This window comes from Vidua macroura, chromosome 6 (assembly GCF_024509145.1).
Source record: "Vidua macroura isolate BioBank_ID:100142 chromosome 6, ASM2450914v1, whole genome shotgun sequence".
Taxonomy (NCBI): Eukaryota; Metazoa; Chordata; class Aves; order Passeriformes; family Viduidae; genus Vidua; species Vidua macroura.
In genome coordinates, this window is record NC_071576.1 from 55,129,464 (window position 1) to 55,147,099 (window position 17,636).

The window sequence follows — 17,636 nt, forward strand, 5'->3', positions numbered from 1 at the left end:
AACCAGCAGCCAGAAAAGGGGGGCAGACAAGCACACAAAAACATGAACTGAATTTACAACCTGCACACCCTTTCTCCCAGAAAATTTGCATTCCCAAGAAAAGGGGGCAGAAGAGGGGCAGAGTTTAACCTCTGACTCTTTGCAGTGCTGCTTTTTGCATGCTTTGCCACGCCAGGGCTCTCTGTGCCAGCCAGGGTGGACTCTCCACCAAAGGTCTGTTCCCAGGCCACCTGCTCCTGGCAGGCAAAGTGGTGCCAAATGTAAAACTAGGTCAAAATTTCTCCCTATGAGCCTTCTTGGCAGCATCTCTTTGATCCTGGAGGTGTTGTAAATAATTAGCAGCAGAACACAGGGTACAGCAACCAGTGTCAAATGAAGGTGGCATTACATTAGGAGCCTGCTCAGAGGCCTGAGCTCAAGCAAGAAGAGGAATTTCTTCCCAGGCTCTTTCAGTACAATGAACAGCTCTGTGTGAGGCCAAGCAGTCCCTGTTATCTGCGATATGCCAAATTTCAGTAGGTGAAATCCCTGAAGTCCATTTCTGTCCCATCCCAAACCAAAATTCAACAGCTTCCATTTCAGAGATGAGTCCTCAGAATATGACCAGTTCCATATGATGGTAATAAAATGAGTAATTCTAAAATCAATAGCTCATTATTGATACAGGGCAAACACTGATTTGACTTTGGGCTGTGTAAGGCCAAGATGCAGTGCAGGCAAAGTTAAATGCAAAAGGCATCCTATCAAGTGCAGGACGTTTCTGTGTGGAGCACAATCATAAATCTTCAGGTCAAAATAACAGTCGAGGTAAATCTCTGCTTTACTCGAACAGTAGATATTAGAAAATATGCTTGTTCATCAGCTCATGTAGTTTACTTAACAACTTAAGGCTCAAGAACTGTGCAGAGCTGTTACAATTTACATAATTATACAGACTGACCAATGGAGAAAGGGAAATAGAAGGATTTGCCCATGGTCAGACAGATATGTGAGTTTTGAACTCAGCACTGTTCCACATACCAACCACCATTTGTGTGGGCTTTTCTAAACAGCAGGAATTTCTGCTTTGCTAACAGCCCATTAGGATAATATCTGAGGAAGGAAGGAGAAATGTCAAGTCTTTCATAAAGACCTGTATGAAGAAAATAAAGGTTGGAGTGCAGGTTCCTGCTGGAGGCAGGCCCACAAAACCTGGCTTCCTGTTCTCATCATGGATAACTACACCCTATCTTAAGTTCTGACTTATTCCACAAGCTAAAATACTAAATTGCAGAGGTGGAGACTATCAGGACTACAGGATGTGTTTAGGTAAGTTTGCATTGAGTGTTTCATTGCTGATTTCAATCTGAAAAATAGCAAGTAGAGGACAATCCACTGAAAATTATCACCATTACCTGGAAACAAAAGTGGTTATTTGGTATATTGTCAGTCTCCCTCTAAGGCAGAGGAAAAAATGAATGTAAAAAGGAATTATTTTCCTGATTCCCTGCAGTCATTCATCCCCTGGAAACATAACCCAACCTTTTCAGCTTCAGTAGCCCAGGAGTCCACAAGCCCTTCAGTAAGGACTTGCTCTCCCCTTGAGCGAGAAGTGGACCTGGCTCTCTCCAGGTTCACTTCTTTCAGTTGGCCAAGTAAATCTAAGTCTCTCCATTAGCCCTTTTTCCTCTTCTCAGCACTCTTGCAATTGCAGTCTTTTGGAAAGATCTACTGAGTTCACAAATAGATACATCCTAGAAGAATCAAGTGTTCTGCCAGGTGCAATAAAATATATCTAAATCATTCCATAAGCAATGTCTGGAAGCAGTCACACCAATTCCTTTCAGGATAAGATGGCCAATTTATGGTGGTTATGCTCAAGCCAGAGAAGGGCATTTGGGAAATCTCTTCAAGAGGAGGAGCCCTTTGGGCATTATCCAACAGTCAACCCCTGTTAAAGGCACATCAAAAATCTTCTTTCCCTTTTTTTGGAAAGTAACCTGTCCTGATACCACATAAAATGGTAATTATCTCTACAGCAAACCTTATTGTAGGATATAGCAAACTTTCAGTGGGAAAACATTTCCTGTTACTGCTGGAAGGGGTCAACCTTACACTTTATAGTCAACTACTATAATGGCTTCAGGAAAATTGGCTAATCCTACTAATTAGGGCCTTCAAGATTAATGAAGACACTTTCTGTGATTGCTCGAGTTTCTCAGGCATCAATCATCCACTTTTAGGTCTCACAGAAGAGCTCCCACAGCTCTCCTGTGTCAGGCACAGCAGCAATCACTTGCTCAAGAGGCAGCAGCTACAGCAGCGAGTGGGTTCTGTGCACAGCAGATAGGAAAATCCACAGACTGTCCCTAAAAAACCCACTGGCAACCCAAACAGAAACAGTAGGATGTAGCCAACTAAACAGTCAAACTCACAGTGACCTCTCCCTTCACAGCAATCTAGGATCCCAGAATTGGGGGGGTTGGCCCACTCTGTACAGCTGAGCAATGCCAATGTCTTAAATGACAAGTCCAATGATTTTCCTTTAGAACACATGTTTATCTGGAAGTTTATAGCAAGGTGTGTTTGGGAGGAAGAAAATATTTCCAAATAGATGGGTCAGTTCCTCAGCACTTTCCTCATGGCAGACAGAACCTAGCATTAGAATAGAAATACTGGAGAGCAGTAAACTTGAAATTGATAAATTTCTTGCTAGGCAGCTGAAGATACAAGTCCAAGGAGTATTATCATGGTACAATAATTAAAATACGACAGAGAAGGGATGAAAAGAATCACTTAGAATTAAAAATTCTCCAAGTTGTTCTGCTATTTCATTAAAAAAAAAAAATAAACTGGAAAATCCAGGCTGCATATGAAGTGCAGCATGGAATCAAATGCTTAGTATTACCTATGGATCTCAGCTTCCCAGGTGCTCTCAAAGAATTCCAAGAGCAAAATCTTCACAGGCACAGACAATTGGTTATGTGTCAGTGCCTGACTGGCACAGCTGGCACTCAAACAAAAAGCCCAGGGAAGACTGACAAGATCACCATTAACCCCTGCTTGCACTGTGTTCCTCCCTGGCTTTATAATTTGTGGCAAACAATTTCAAATTGCAACAGAAAGGACGTGGTCTAATTTCTCCTTGGTAAACTTGGCATAGCTGTGTCTTCCTCAGCTGGCTATGAGCAAGCCAAATAAAGGAAGAGGAAAAGAAGAAAGGATGCTCCAGCAATACTCCTGTAACCTCCCCATATTCATATATTTGTCTTTCCAATCTCCTGTACCAGTGCTGTTTCTCCAGAGTTAGTAAACATCTCATGGAGCTCTTTGATCATGAGAACAGCAAGGCTGCAGATTTTGCTTTGAAATCTGCTGATGAAAGAGGAATATGTCAAACTGTGGCTGTTTTAAAGACATGGACATATTCTCCAGTTCTGGATCTGTACTGCACAGTGAGGAAATCACAGGCTCCAGTAAAACCTCACAGCATATCTTCCACCTAAAAAAGGTGTTTCATTCACACTTCTAAACAAGGAATCGAGCCAACTTTATTGGATTTTGAATACTTGATACCCTGGGTGAAAAAAGAGCAGTTCTTCACTAAATCCCCAAACCCACACTAATGTCAGCCAGGTAGTCAGAATGATGGTGCTGCTTTTTCCAGCCTGTGATCAGCAGAGGTGCCCCAAAAAAAAAAAAAAAAAAAAAACAAAAAAAAAAACAAAAAAAACCCAAAAAAAAACCAAAAAAAACCAAAAAAACCAAAAAATGTGCCATCACTACAAGAAGCAACCTATCTTAAAGACAGTAATAGTGCTGTACACTTCAATGGGTTTATGCTACAAAGCTTTACCAGAAACTATATGTTTAAAAGAGAAAAATTGAATTTCACAACAGAAGTGCAGAGTAGTTGCACAATTTCTTTATGTAGAACCAAGGAGAAACTTTGTCTCTTTCTCTCCCCCTCTAGTACACATTCCTTTACTCAGCTTTTAATTTCACTCATTATCATATTTTTGGTGTGCAGGAGAACAGAGTAGCCAATCTAAAGTAATACTTTTCAAATAAATTGATTTTGCCACTGGTACTTGTAGGTTGTTTCCTGGTTTCACCTTATGTTGCTGAAACTCCAACAAGTAAAGTAAAATATTGATACAGCAAACCAGGAAGGCAACTTCCTGGAAAGAGAAATCATCCAGTAAAAGTCTGATTCTATATTATGTAGGAATCTCAGGATAGAATATGAAGGCAATAAAAAAGTCAATGGTAAGTTCATAATCCTAAGCAAATGTATATATAGGGTATTTGTATACCATATGTGTGGATATATTGATACCCATGTAGGAATGTAGTTATACACACTCACAAAAAACCAAGTATTTTAGCCTTTTAAAATAGAAATGTTATTATTCTTTCACATCTGCACTGGTAGAGAGAAAACAAAAAATCATTGGGGGTGAAGAAAGTGGCAAAATGAACCTAAAAATAAAAGCTTAATTCCTATGTAATGTATGAATTAATTTCATTTTTCTTTTAAAAATGAACAGTCATTTCAAACATCACACATGACAAAGTGAAAACCAGACAGGAGACATGCAGGCAGGAGCCCTCCTGCTACAGAACAGGAGAGCTTTATAGCCCAGAGTCCCTCCAACCTCTTCACACAAATGTTCCACCTAGCACAGGAATATTTTGGGTTCCAGCAAACTCCACTTGCACCTGATACTTACCAGTAATTTTCAGTTTTATTTGTCAAGTATTTGAGCAATGTGAGCCTGGACTGTGAAAATATTAATATTCATTGCTAATAGGATGAGCCTTGGGCAAACAGGCTGAGCAAACACTCACATATGTTCAGGTAACCAGGATATTTATCTAACAAACACTTTACTGTTTAGGTTTGTACTTTACTACCCCAAACCAGCTGCAGTTCCAGCCTCTGATGTTGCCACAAAACCACAGAGAAATAGGAATTTTCTCCCTAATCATCTTAACATATAAAGTATTTCGATAAAAGGAATATTAATTATGGATGTTAAACCCACTGGTTTTGTATACAAGTTTTTTTTTTCATTCATAATTTTCCTGCTGTTTTTGCTAAAATTGGTCATTATTATCACAGACAACCTCAGTACCCAGGAAAGGAACATGTTCAGGATTATCAAACAGGACAAGTAACAAACGCAGAACAAGGGAAGTAACTTCAGTCACACCTTGGGTTTAAAAGAAAATAAACAGAAAGTGTTTTATTAACACTTTTTAAATGTGCTACAAGCCCTTTAAGGTAGCAGTTTGACCTTGGAAGTCTTTAAAACAATTATTAAACTTGCAGTACATTTTGGTATCATAACTCCACTTGCTCTAAGAGAGTCTAAACAAAAATAAGCTACAAAATAGGGGAAAGAAACAGACTGGTGACAAACATGAGTTTCAGATTAGTTTTAAGGGATCCTTCAAGTTTTCCATCACACCCTGTTTACTATGATGAGCAGGAGGAATTATCATCCTCCTCTCCTGCATTCCTTGGAAAATAAATACAGCCCTGACTGTACATTTCAGCTTTACAGATGTAAGTATTTCACTTACAAGTCTGCATTGTACAGAAGAGTACAGTGCTTAAATCAATGCTAAACACACTGCAAATTTTTATGACAAAAAATGTTATGCCTTTAGTATATAACTTACAAGTAAGTTTGAATTTCTGTCTCAACAACAAATGAGGCCTCACCAAAGGCATAATTTTTTTTTCTGAAAATATCTTTATTCTTCTCCAAGAGTTTTAAAAATACAGTGTACAGTGAGAAACTTTGATTTTCTAGGATTTTGCATGAAAGAGCTGTAAAGGTGACATTAATTACAGTTAATTTTTTACATATCCCTTTAAAAATCCTGATTAATCATGTTATTTCACAGTCTCATTAACATCAGAAAGGAGGTGGCAACTCTACCTTCTTTTCTGAAATATATTCTCCCTCTCCATTTCTCTAATTGCACTAAGCCGTTGAGTTATTTTAAGTCTACTCCAAATTTTGCTTACCTGCAAGACTAAATGTCCATCTTAACAGCTCTCCTGCCACCCAACACCATTATTTTCAGCAGTTCTGTCAAAGCATGGCCCGTTTAGCCCAAAATGCTGGTAGCAGTGAAAAAAGTCACTGACTTTACAATTTTATTTAAATTGCCCATGACTTCTCTTAATTATATGAATGTTGAACTGGAACCTGTCTTTATTGCCCCCTTGCCTTTCACATTCAGCTCATTGGTTGCACTGATGTGGAATTTCTGGGAATATGAAGCTTTTATTTTTTGTGTACCGGAGACAGGGTAAAAATGTTGGCTTATCATTTCAAGTCAATTCAGATGCATAGATTTTAATGTATTTCAGAATTTATGGTGTTGGATGGGGTTGCAGTAGAGATATAAACCACTTCTGCCATAGGTGCAACTGCTCCAGGTTTGGATGTGCTGCTCTAAAGGATCCCACAATCTACTCAGTATCAGCCCTGGTTTTCAACTGGAGCACCAAACTCCTAATTCATCATTATCTCGGCCCTATAGAAAATTAGAGAAATTAAAAGACACATGAGTAACAGGGTTTTTTTCCTCCTAAAGATGAAGGAGCCACTTTTTCTTAGTGCACATATCAACACTTGCTATTCCTCTGCTCAGAACCTTGCCATGAACTCAGTTTTTGTGTAACACTTATTCCTTAAAGCCAAGCTTTTGTTGATACATTTTAGTGCTTGTCAGACATCATCTCTCCAAAAACAGGCTGACATTTTGTGTCAGAGAGAGCAGGGAGCCCCAGCAGACTCACCAGCCACTCAATCGGTGCATCTGCCAATCATTCCCATGGAGCACCCCCTAACATCCACGAGGACGGAGAGAGCATCTGCTCCTGGCTCAGGGAAAGAGGAAGACTTTCAAAGGGCTTGGATAAAGCCCTGCTCTGTCCAGCAGGCTCCTGGCATTCAGCTGTGGCAAGCACATTTCTCTCTCTCTCAGGATTTTTTATTGAGGTGCACAGAGAGAAATGTGCTTGCCACATTCAGCAGCAGCTCAGGCTGTGGATTTAAGTCTGACACAAACGGGACTAAAGCCCAGACCTCCTTTAGTCCAGGTGAATGCTCCATCACCAGCTACTGTTTGCTCTTTAGCTGCTCCTTCTTTGTTGGGTTCAATTCCATTTGTCAAAGAAACATAGCTCCAGCACATCTTGTTTGCCCCTGGAGGAACAAGGCACCCTCCCCCCACACCTTCCTTTTGCACCACCAAAGAGACTGAGCATGAAAATCCACCCCTTTCCAGTTTTGGATTATTTCAGCTTTCAAGAGGAACAAAACCCATACTCTGCCTGCCAGCCACCTTGAGAATGTTGCCTCATAGATCAAATTCTCCAAATGCAACAAATATTTGTGAAAATCTGCCTGGAAAGAGGGGGTGAGGGGGGAAAGAGTGGTTTAGATCACTCCCACTGGAGGCAAGCCCACAGTGCGAGCTCACCAGTTATTTGTTCCCTTTGGGGCTGCCAAAACTTCCAACTGCATCATTCCCAACCAGAGGCACCATATGGAGCCTTTGCTCATCTGGTGATGAGGTGACAGCACGGCAGCCAAAGTTGCCCTGGGGCAGGGAATTAAATCATCACAGGGGCTGGGACACAGGAATGGAAAACACTAATTATTAGAAATTAGAAATTACTTTCTCCCCACTGCCCAGAAAAATTCCCATTTGAATCTCCTGTTTTCCTCTGCTCTAATTTTGTGGCTCTTGTTTCTAATCAACCTGGTGTTACACCCTCACAAACTTGTTCTGCATCTCCACTCCTTTTTCTTTTCTTTTTTTCAGTTCCTCTCTTCTAATTTAAAGAAAAAAAAAAAAAAAAAAAAAAAAAAACAAAACACTTTATTCCCCGCCATGCACAGGACACAGGCTGCTGCTTTCAGTGGTGACATTTAAATCCATGCTGTCCTCCAGCATCCGGCCGGAGGAGTTGCAGAGGAAATCCTGCTGAGCCTGGGAGTACCAATTGCTGTGCAGGAAATGGCACAACCCCCAAATCCCAGCCCTTGCAAGCAGCAGCTTCTCTACCCCAGGCACACAGTTAAGTCTGGACTAGCACTAGAGGCAGATCCTAAAAGTTTTTCAGAAGGAGCATTGTAATTCTACATTTGGCAAAGGCTGTATATCTTTTTTCTTAGCTCTTGAGGTCTCTTTGCTAACACTTACCACTAAAAATTTAGGCAAACATCTAGCCCAGAAAATGCCTGACACATTTTAGTCATTAGTTACCAAACCATTAGCTGCTAAAAGCTGGAATCTTACTGAAGTGGGTTGAGCAAACTTCTCTGTTAAGGCAGCAAACAGCTTAAAAATGCACTTAGAAGCTAATGGAAACTTCTATCACTCGCGGTAGTGTTTTGCATCTTACCATAATCGTATTAGACCTTAATAGTGCAATTATAGTACAGGTTTAGATGGAGAGGCACCACAATTCAGATGCACACACACACCCCCTTTTTACCTCCTATTTCAGCTATTCCTTTCAATATTTGCTGTAGCCACCAACACAAAAAGCTCCATCGTGGCATCATACAACAGCAGGGGAGGCAAAGTGCAAAGTTGTTAATTAGCAACCAAAGGAATTTCCATTAGAAACTGAATAACTATAAATGAAAAACTTCACATTTTACATCTCCACCTGCTCCACAGAGGCTACAATGCATTAATTATTGCTTAAATATATATGCTATTCTTCAAATTGCATCAAATTATGCTCTTCAAGTTAATGAGGCACAAGGTATTAAAACTGAGCTACCCTTGCCTTTCTGCCTCACATTAAGAGCAGCTCAGTGCTGTCAGGCTGTTATACTCACAGTTAATTAATTAATTCAGAACAGACAACAGGGCAAATCCAACAAAATAACTTTAGACGTCAGGTGAGATTACATTACACAAAACATTTTACATACTTTTTTCCCCCTACAATTTGGCTGGTGCTGACCATTCTCTGTGCTCAAAAGAACCATGATATCACATCTGCAGAGATTTTAAATCATTAAAATCTCAGAGAGCTTTCAGATGTAACCACATCACTGGCTCACAGGGCTATATTTAATTACAATGATGAGCATACTCAGATATTTTTGTTACCATCTTCTAGGCAAAAATTGAGCTATGTGTATAGGCAAAAAAAGTTAAAATGCTGCTGGTTTTACTTATTTCCACCAGAGGAAACCAAGGACTATGTTTAAAATATATGCCTGCAGGTAAAAACAGCTGTAAAATCAGTTTCCACTTATTATCAAAGTGTCAGTTCCAGATTGTGGATTTACTGTTAAGAGTGAACAGCACCATTTTAATCTCCTTACTCCCATTTCCTTCAAGAGATCACCTGAACAGTACAGACTTTCCAGGAAACATTAGTACAGTGGAACTGGTGATATCCAACAGAAAACAAACAAACAAAAGTGCAGTTCACAGAATCCTAGAATGGTTTGGGTTGAAAGGGACCTTAAAGATCATTCAGTTTCAATCCCATATCATCTAGTTCTTACCCTAATTCAGAAAATCCCATTTATTTTCCATGTAACAACACTACTCTCACTGTTCTGCCCGGACAGAACCAACATGAAAATGTGGGAAGCAGGATATAAAATATAACAACAGCTCTTATACCTTCCCTCAGTTTTTGCACGGATCCATTTGCCAGGATTTAGTGGATTGCTGCCAGGCAAGCAGCACTCAGCATGCACATAAGCCAAATTCCCCACCCCAGGGACACGGGGCCACCATAACCAAGGAGAAAATCCCTTTGCTCCCTGTCAGTTTTACATTCCTCACCACTTGCAATGGCCAGAATTCCACTAAAACTTTCCATCTGTTTTAAATCTATATTTTATTATTTTAAAATCTATATTTAAAGAGATGAGCAACTGCATTTCTCCAGAGGGAGGATTATTTATGTGAAATATCCATGTGAAGCCAGATGAAAGTATTTCTGCATAGGACTGAGATCTTCCACTAAAATAGGTGTGGAACACGCCTAATGCTTAAACTGCCAAGACAGCACCACTTACATCACAACTTTGGGACAAAGGTATCCAACAGCCACATTCTGTGGGCTAAAAAAATTAAAAATATAACCAAGCTCTCCACAGCATGCTGAGGTGCAGGGGCAGACAGCTTCAGCTGCGCCAAGAAGTGTCTCTGAGCTGCTCAGGATTAAATCTTATGCTGCTCTATCCAACAGCACAAATGACAACAGCAACAGAGAATGGCCTGGAAACAACTTCTGAGAAGAATTTCCGTTTTTTATTAGATGTTTGTATGTAAATTGGCTTTTGAAGAGTTGCTCCTGTCAGCTTCTACACTCGTGGGACATGCATGTTGCCACCTGACTCCAAGTAGGGACAGTAGGGCGAATGAATTAAGCCTTTAATTAAGTTTTCTTACAGATTACACCATCCTGTTTTCCTCTTTGTCTTCCTCCAGAAAAAACAGAACAAAAACCATAAGGCAAATCAATTTGGTCCTGTCTTTAATGTGGTGGCAACCAGCCTTTGGAAAAGGTTATTTGTCATCACGTCCTTTCCTGTGAGCTCCTTTATACTGCTGGAGCCATGGGACATCAAAGAAAGACACCAGGAAAACTTCTGCCATGCAGGGATTGGAACCAGTTAAAGAGTCTGGAGAAAACCCTCATGTGAAAGTCAATAACTCTGTGAAGAAAGACACAGAATAGGCAGGAGACCTCCCATTCTTGTGCAGTTTTGATTACTGATGTTGGCATTCAGTTGTGCTACTGACTTCTGCTGCTGCCCTGTTCTGCTGGGGGTGGGAGATGATGCAATGAATGCAGTAGGAAAAGTTTCCACTGTAGTGTCCTAAAGTTCCCAAATTCATGGGGGCAATGAATCATGTTTTCCACCACACCAAGTTTATAATTTTTACATAGCACCACACTATGCCTCATACAATTTATGTCTCCAGAGTATAAAACTAAGTTATCACTATATTAACAGTCCCTTTCCATTTAAAAGGGTGATAATATTTTACATTTGAAATTAAACAACTCATTAATTCCACATATTTTCCTGACTGAACAATCCACTGTCCCATCTTGAAAGAATTAATCAACTCCCTCACTTCAGTTAAAAAGCAGATTAAAAAATGCTAATTTCTAAAGGTTTATCTTAGCTTTAAGTTTTAAAATAAAAAGATTTTTTTTTTTAATTCGAACACCCATTCTATGCCTTAGCAATGCTTTCTATTATTAAACTGGAATTCAACCTTGATCAATTAACTCATTTACCCCCCACAAATAATTTCATTTGAATTAACTGCTGACAAATCCAGGGAAGACAGAAAACTTCAGAGATGTGGCAGAGCAGTTCTGCATTATCTCCTTGCAGTTTCAGTGGTGTATCTGCTCTTTAGGACAAGGAGTGGGGATTTAAACTGAAAGAGGATAGACATTAAGAAGAAATTTTTCCCTGTTGAGGGCATGTCATCAGCATTTAAAGCAGATAATACATCAGACCTGGTAGTTTCAAATACTATATTATATTTGTATGATATTTAGTGACTATATGCACGGGCAAGCAAGTCTCAGTGCCTTTCTCCACATTAGTAAGCATCCTCCCCATTCTCCCAAAGTTAATGTATGGATAACTGATCTCTTATGCAAAGCTGAAATAGGATTTAATGAAGCTCCATTACTCAAGCTGCACATTTTCCTCAAGATGAAAAATGCCATGTACAATGTATTTTCCTGCATGTGAATAAGCCCATTAATATAGATTTCTGAACAGAGTGTTTCTATTCAGCAATTTTCGCCCTTTGGGAGGGAGAAGGAAAGAGAGAAGGGAGCAGACACTTCCCCTCACTCCCCCATACCATCTCTGGAAAGGAACTGGATCAGCTTTGTTAGTACTTTGGATTCAGAGCTGTTCTTAGCACAGAGGCACAATTGCCTTCTGACAAATGTTTATGAAACCTTTGCTGCCAGCGTTAAATCTGTTCTAATGCATTCTTCCCCGACTTAGATACAAAATAATAACAGAGAAAGTAATCAAAGCAATACAAATCTAGCAATATCAAAAATTGCTCTCACTTTCACACCTTGTTTGCCTCTTTGAATAATTCCCCTCCCTGAAGAAGCCCTTGTGAGGAATTAAATCTGGATGTACCACCAAGAGATATTAATCTCCAGATAGGTTCTGAAATACAAATTCTTTTTGCTTTAGCAGCAATGCACAAGCACCAGTGAGGTCACCATTCAGAGGTACAAAAAGCTGATTTGCAGCCTCAATCAGGTACCTGAAACACAACTTGGTGTGTTATTGGGATTTTTCATTTTCCTGGTGTTACTTTACAAAAATTCTAGATTTACCATTCTTTGCTGAAAAAAATGTCTTAAGCAAGTCTACCTTTCCATTGTATTTCTTAGAATTTCACATTAATTCTGCATTCTCCTACCTTTTCCTCTCAATTTCCACTATTACCCTTCCAAACAGATCCACTAGGTCTTGGATTCTCTGTGGAAACTCAAGGAGAGTTTTCTTCTTGTCAGAAGAACTCTGTTGCTCTCTCTACTCAGACAATTAATAGATATCAACTGCAGACACACTTCATAACTAATTTATATAAGACTGTACAAAAGTTCATTTTTTCCTGATTATCTCTCCTGCTCAGTCCTGAATCAGGTAAGATACATTTTTTGAGAGCTTTACTGTTGCACTGGACAAACCCAATACCTTTAGAAAAAAACCCTCAAAACAATATAGAAATAAACCAACAATCCTCCACTCCCCCAAAAAGAAAGGTGGAAAGGAAGGTTTTGATGGAATTGGCATTTTCTAATGAAAAAAAATCTTTTGTTAGAAAGTAGCAGGAGGTTTCCAAGTGGAATTATTTGATATCTCTGAGGCAACATGCAGCAGATACAGCTTCTCTCTTTTGTAGAAACAACCCTATCCATTCACACTGAAATATAGAGACAAGGATATGGATTTTGCAGACTAATGATCACTCAAAGAACCTTGCAAAAAGCCAACTCTTCTCACTGCAAATATCCCCAGTAACCACTGAGTCTGCTCTGCAGAGCTTGTCTCAGAGTACGGGCTCACAGCTTCTCTTAACAACTTTACCATCATCAGACTCCCCCCATCAATCACATCATGTCCAACTGGGAACTCCCTCCCCAAACTCTTCAACTCACACAGAAGCTATGTCTGAACCTCAGAGCAAAGTCTAAGAGCACAGAACAAAACCAACAGTCACCTTTTTATTTTAGTATTGTGCTACATGAAACACTGCCATTGCTTTACACATTTCAGAGTTTTTTCTCCTACAATAAATGTGGTTTCCTTGCAAACAAACAAAAAAACAAACCCAAGCTGTAATTGGACACTCAGGACAAAAGCATAATAATTCCAGTATGCTACCAAAATTTCCTCAAGAAGACACCAAAAGCTAACTGAGGTTCTGTGTTTTGAAGCTCATCCCTTCCTGCTTTCTACCAGCAGTCCCCTGTATGTTCAAGGTATATCCATGGGGGAGAAGAACCTGCTTAAAAAACATGAATTCTTCACAAATAAATAATCTGATTTCTCATTTCCAGCAGCTTCAGTTCTACTCAGGTTCCAAAGTTACTGTTCAGAACAACAAATCTCTTGCACCACTCCCAAAACAGTGAAACTCATAATTTGACTGCTCCTGAATTTTCTACACCCATCCCATACGAACGAAGAAAACTGCAATAAAAACCAATTTAGAAGTAAAATGGTACCCTCAGAAGTTCTGTTTAGTGATCTGCTTCCCTCTTCCCCTCCAAAGCCTAAACCAAATGTAACAATTAAATAAAACCTGGGAAGGTTTTGTAAACAGATTGCAACCAAAAGGAAAAATTCTTACCTTGAAGCATCAAAGCTGTCATAGGATCCAACAGTGTAGTGTCTAAACAGCTTCTTTGTTCTATCTGTTCGTGTTTCTGCACAGAGAAAAAAGAATTTTCAATACTTCTGTATTTCTTAATCAAGTGCTGAATTATTTGCTTATATTCCCTCACAGTGAATGAATGTAATTTCAAAGCATTTTGGAAAAAAATGTTGGCTTTGGAGATATTCTTTTATGGCATCAGACATATCAAGTGAATAAGGAGAACTTTTTGCAGGTCATGAATCACATCATTCACAAGTTTTAAAGCTCCACTCACATTCTCAGTGGTAAAAACTTTTGTGTCCAGTATTTGAGTCTTTTATAGCTAAGAGGCAAAATAGAAGAAGAAAGAAGAGAAATCTGCAATAGATGTCAGAAAGGTTGGGAAAATAGCCAGAATATGCAAATCAATATATTTTTTTTGCCTAACTATGGGTTGGTCCTCCAATGAAATCACCTTTGGTTTGGCTAAGAGCCATCAAAAATCAGATGAAAAAGTTTCCAGGTTAGATTATGACCATCAAAGTCCCATCTGCACAGTGGAGGGACTCTCCATGGAAGGATAGTCTGACACAATCCCAACAGATTTTATTGATTCTCCAAACCAGCCAGAGCCCTCAAGGCACAGCACCTCTGTGGCACAGCTTTTAAGGATGGTACAAATGACTGAGAGATTGGTGCTGTCAAATGACCAAGGGCAAGTCTGCAGAGAGAAAGAGAACATCAGAGCAGGATGGAAGGGCTTTGAACACAGCCAAGGAGCAGGAGAAAGTCCTGGGAGGCAGACTTTGGGAGGAAGGGTGGGGAAAATGCCTATTTCCTTGCTTTAATCAGTGCAGCTGACATGTAACTGGATCATGCCCCCAGCTGGAGGCATAAATACAAATACATCCATAATACAGAGAAATTTCAGCTGGAAATGTGCATGAAGGTTGCAGCTGTCTAAAAGAGTAAGAAAGTTGTTTCTTCAGAGCTGTGCACCAATTGGCAAGGCACAAGAAAAGCAGTACTAGGAAAAAACAGAAATATTTACATTTATATACATTTAGTGGAGACCAGCCAGGCTCCATCCTACAGGATGGCCAGAGAGGGAGAAAATACCTATTATAAGATGAACCCTACTTGATAGTTTAGTTTATTTTGCCCCTTTGTCATTCACCTACAACCTGTGTTTTCTGCCTAAAAGGCCTTTCTTTTACCCAAAATTCCTGCTCCTACTGCACAAATTGCAGTCTGTTCCCCATCGAGCAACATTCATTTTTTCATGCCACTCTAAAAATCAGGTTCATACCAAGAGACCTAAACAGAAGAAACACAAAAAAGCATAAACCTGGACTCTCTTTGAGTTTCCCAGAAATTATTACAAAAAATAAATTATGATGAACATTTTGAAATCTTAAAGCAACTGCTTGAGCCTTAAGGAGCCAGATGTTCCCCCTGCAGAATCTGTTTTCTATAGCATGATATTTCAGTGCTATAAGGAATACAAAGCGGGTGGGAGGGATGGGAAGGCACAGCAAGACAGAGAGCTTTGTTCAGCTCCTCCGGATTGCAGAGCCAGCACTCTTCAGCTGCAGCTTGGATTTGCTCCCCAGCACTGCCACCCCTGTGTTTCCCCCCCCACTCCTCTGTGTGCAGTCAGGGATTACTTGGGAAAAGAGAAACTTTGCAAGGCGCTGAACTCGAGGCTAAGTGGCAGTTTCCCAGGCTGCTGTGTTAAGCTCCCTAATTACCCTCTTTCCCTCACCTCCGACACAGATGCCAGGCTGCCCTATTACACAGCACAAGTACAGACACCCAGGAGCAGGGGGGGAGGACCAGGAATCTGCCATCAGAATGAACTGGGGACTGAAAAAGGAAAAGGATTCCATTCTCTGACTTGACAAAAGAACACAAAGAACCCATAGGCAAATGCCTAACAAATGCTGTTCTGAATTCAAGCCAAATATAGCATAGTAACACTGTTATAGGTATATTTGCACCAAGGGATTAGCTCCAGGTTTCCCTGGATTTGAACCCATTCTTATGTCCCAGGTTTTCTTAAGACCAGAACTCTTTATCAAAATGCTTTGCATCAAGTTAGGACCACCTAACACTAACAACCCCATCATTATTTAAGAAGCTTTTACCCACAGAATCTTTTGAGGATTTCTTCTTAAACTTGGTTGCAGACAGATTAGAAAGACCCGCAAGAAGATATGGACATGAAGGTCTAGAAACACATTATTTAGCACCTTTATTTTAATAAAGACAATTATTTTAATAACACTGCATTCTTACTGAGAGGAATATCTGTCACCACAGATGAAAAGTTGCTACATCAAGTTGGATCAGTTCAAAAAGTTTTTCTAAGGGTTAGAACAAAATGCCAGGGTTTGCAAAAATGGTCCAGTTTCCTTTACATTGACAATAGAGAGAAATATTGGGATATCACTTGACATTTCTGCATCTATTGAGAAGCCCATATTTTACCAGAGTAAATATCATAAGTACACAACATTTTTTTTTCCTGGTCCATTTTCCACTGAAGCCTGTGAAAGTGCAGCAGAAATAAGCTGTGTGCCCTTGGCAATAGTGGCAATCAAAATAATAAAGCCCCAGCTGTTTCTTTATTAGAATAATTTATTGTTGCAGACATCTCAGTAAGCAACAGGCTCAAACCCTGCCCTTCCAGAATGTAATTTATAGAGTTCAAAGCGGGGTGAGCACTGAGAAAGTGTAGGTGGAAAACATTGCTTCCTTTCTCTACCTCAGGAGCAGTGAGGGCTTTCCTCCAAATAAATGTAGGACTTCCTGTGGATTCTCTGTCTCAGTCTCGTAAGTGACCACAGGACTCCAACAGATCTTGCAGACATTATCAAAAGCTGAAAGATCACTGCCATGAAAAGCAAGAAATAAATTTTGGACTCTAAACCACTCATATGAGGCCACTCATGCCCTGTTCCAGCCCATGACACAACTGTGAGCCTGTTCCAGCAGCCAGCCCGACTCCCACCCTGATGCTCCTGCTTGGACTAGGTTGCTTACATATTTGATATTGCTTTGGAAGGTAAAGAACTAGGAGGGGTGTAGCAATGTATTTGCAAGGTTTAGGCCACTGCGTGCCCCAGCCAAAACGTTTCTAGTTATGTTCATCAACACCCTCTGGAATTCGTCAAGGTTATTAAGACATAAATTGTGCTAAATTAAGAAAGAAAATGCTGAGAAACAATTCTGTTTCTCAGACCACAAGACCACAAGAACCAGATAACAGGGATAGATAACTAGATAACAGAGGGCTGTGAAATACCTGGACTGTAACCAATCACATACTCTGAGAAGTGTGTGCAGAGCATGTGAACAAGATAGAGACACCAATCAAGAGATGCATGATCAGTGTGTGCAGTAAAGTTAATAGAATGTATAAATAAGTATATAATATAAACAATATAAATTAGTATGTATAGAATGTATAAATAAGTATATAATGTATATAATGTTAGAATGTATAAATAAGTATATAATATAAACAATAAACAACTCCTACTTAATCATATTAGTTAGTTATCCAAGAGTCCTGATTTCCTACAGAGGGGGAAAAAATCCCAAACCAACTGTCTCCACTCCTTCTCTCCTCCCTGCTGCTCCTCGCTGGGCATTTCGGCGCCGTGTTTCCAAGGAAACTGCGCGGGATGCTGTGCCAGCAGGGATGCTGTCAGAGCTGCCAGCACTCT

At 39.9% G+C, this 17,636-nt stretch overlaps 1 protein-coding gene across 4 annotated transcripts in view; it reads right to left on the reverse strand.

The window, feature by feature from the left end:
- The window catches only part of SHANK2 (SH3 and multiple ankyrin repeat domains 2), a 248,362-nt gene that overhangs the window by 113,267 nt on the left and 117,459 nt on the right, over positions 1–17,636 (reverse strand). For all 4 annotated transcript variants that reach the window (XM_053979757.1, XM_053979756.1, XM_053979755.1 and 1 more), the window contains one exon: positions 13,900–13,975. In XM_053979757.1, the coding sequence (XP_053835732.1) occupies positions 13,900–13,975 (76 nt within the window). The remainder of the gene's footprint in view (positions 1–13,899; positions 13,976–17,636) is intronic.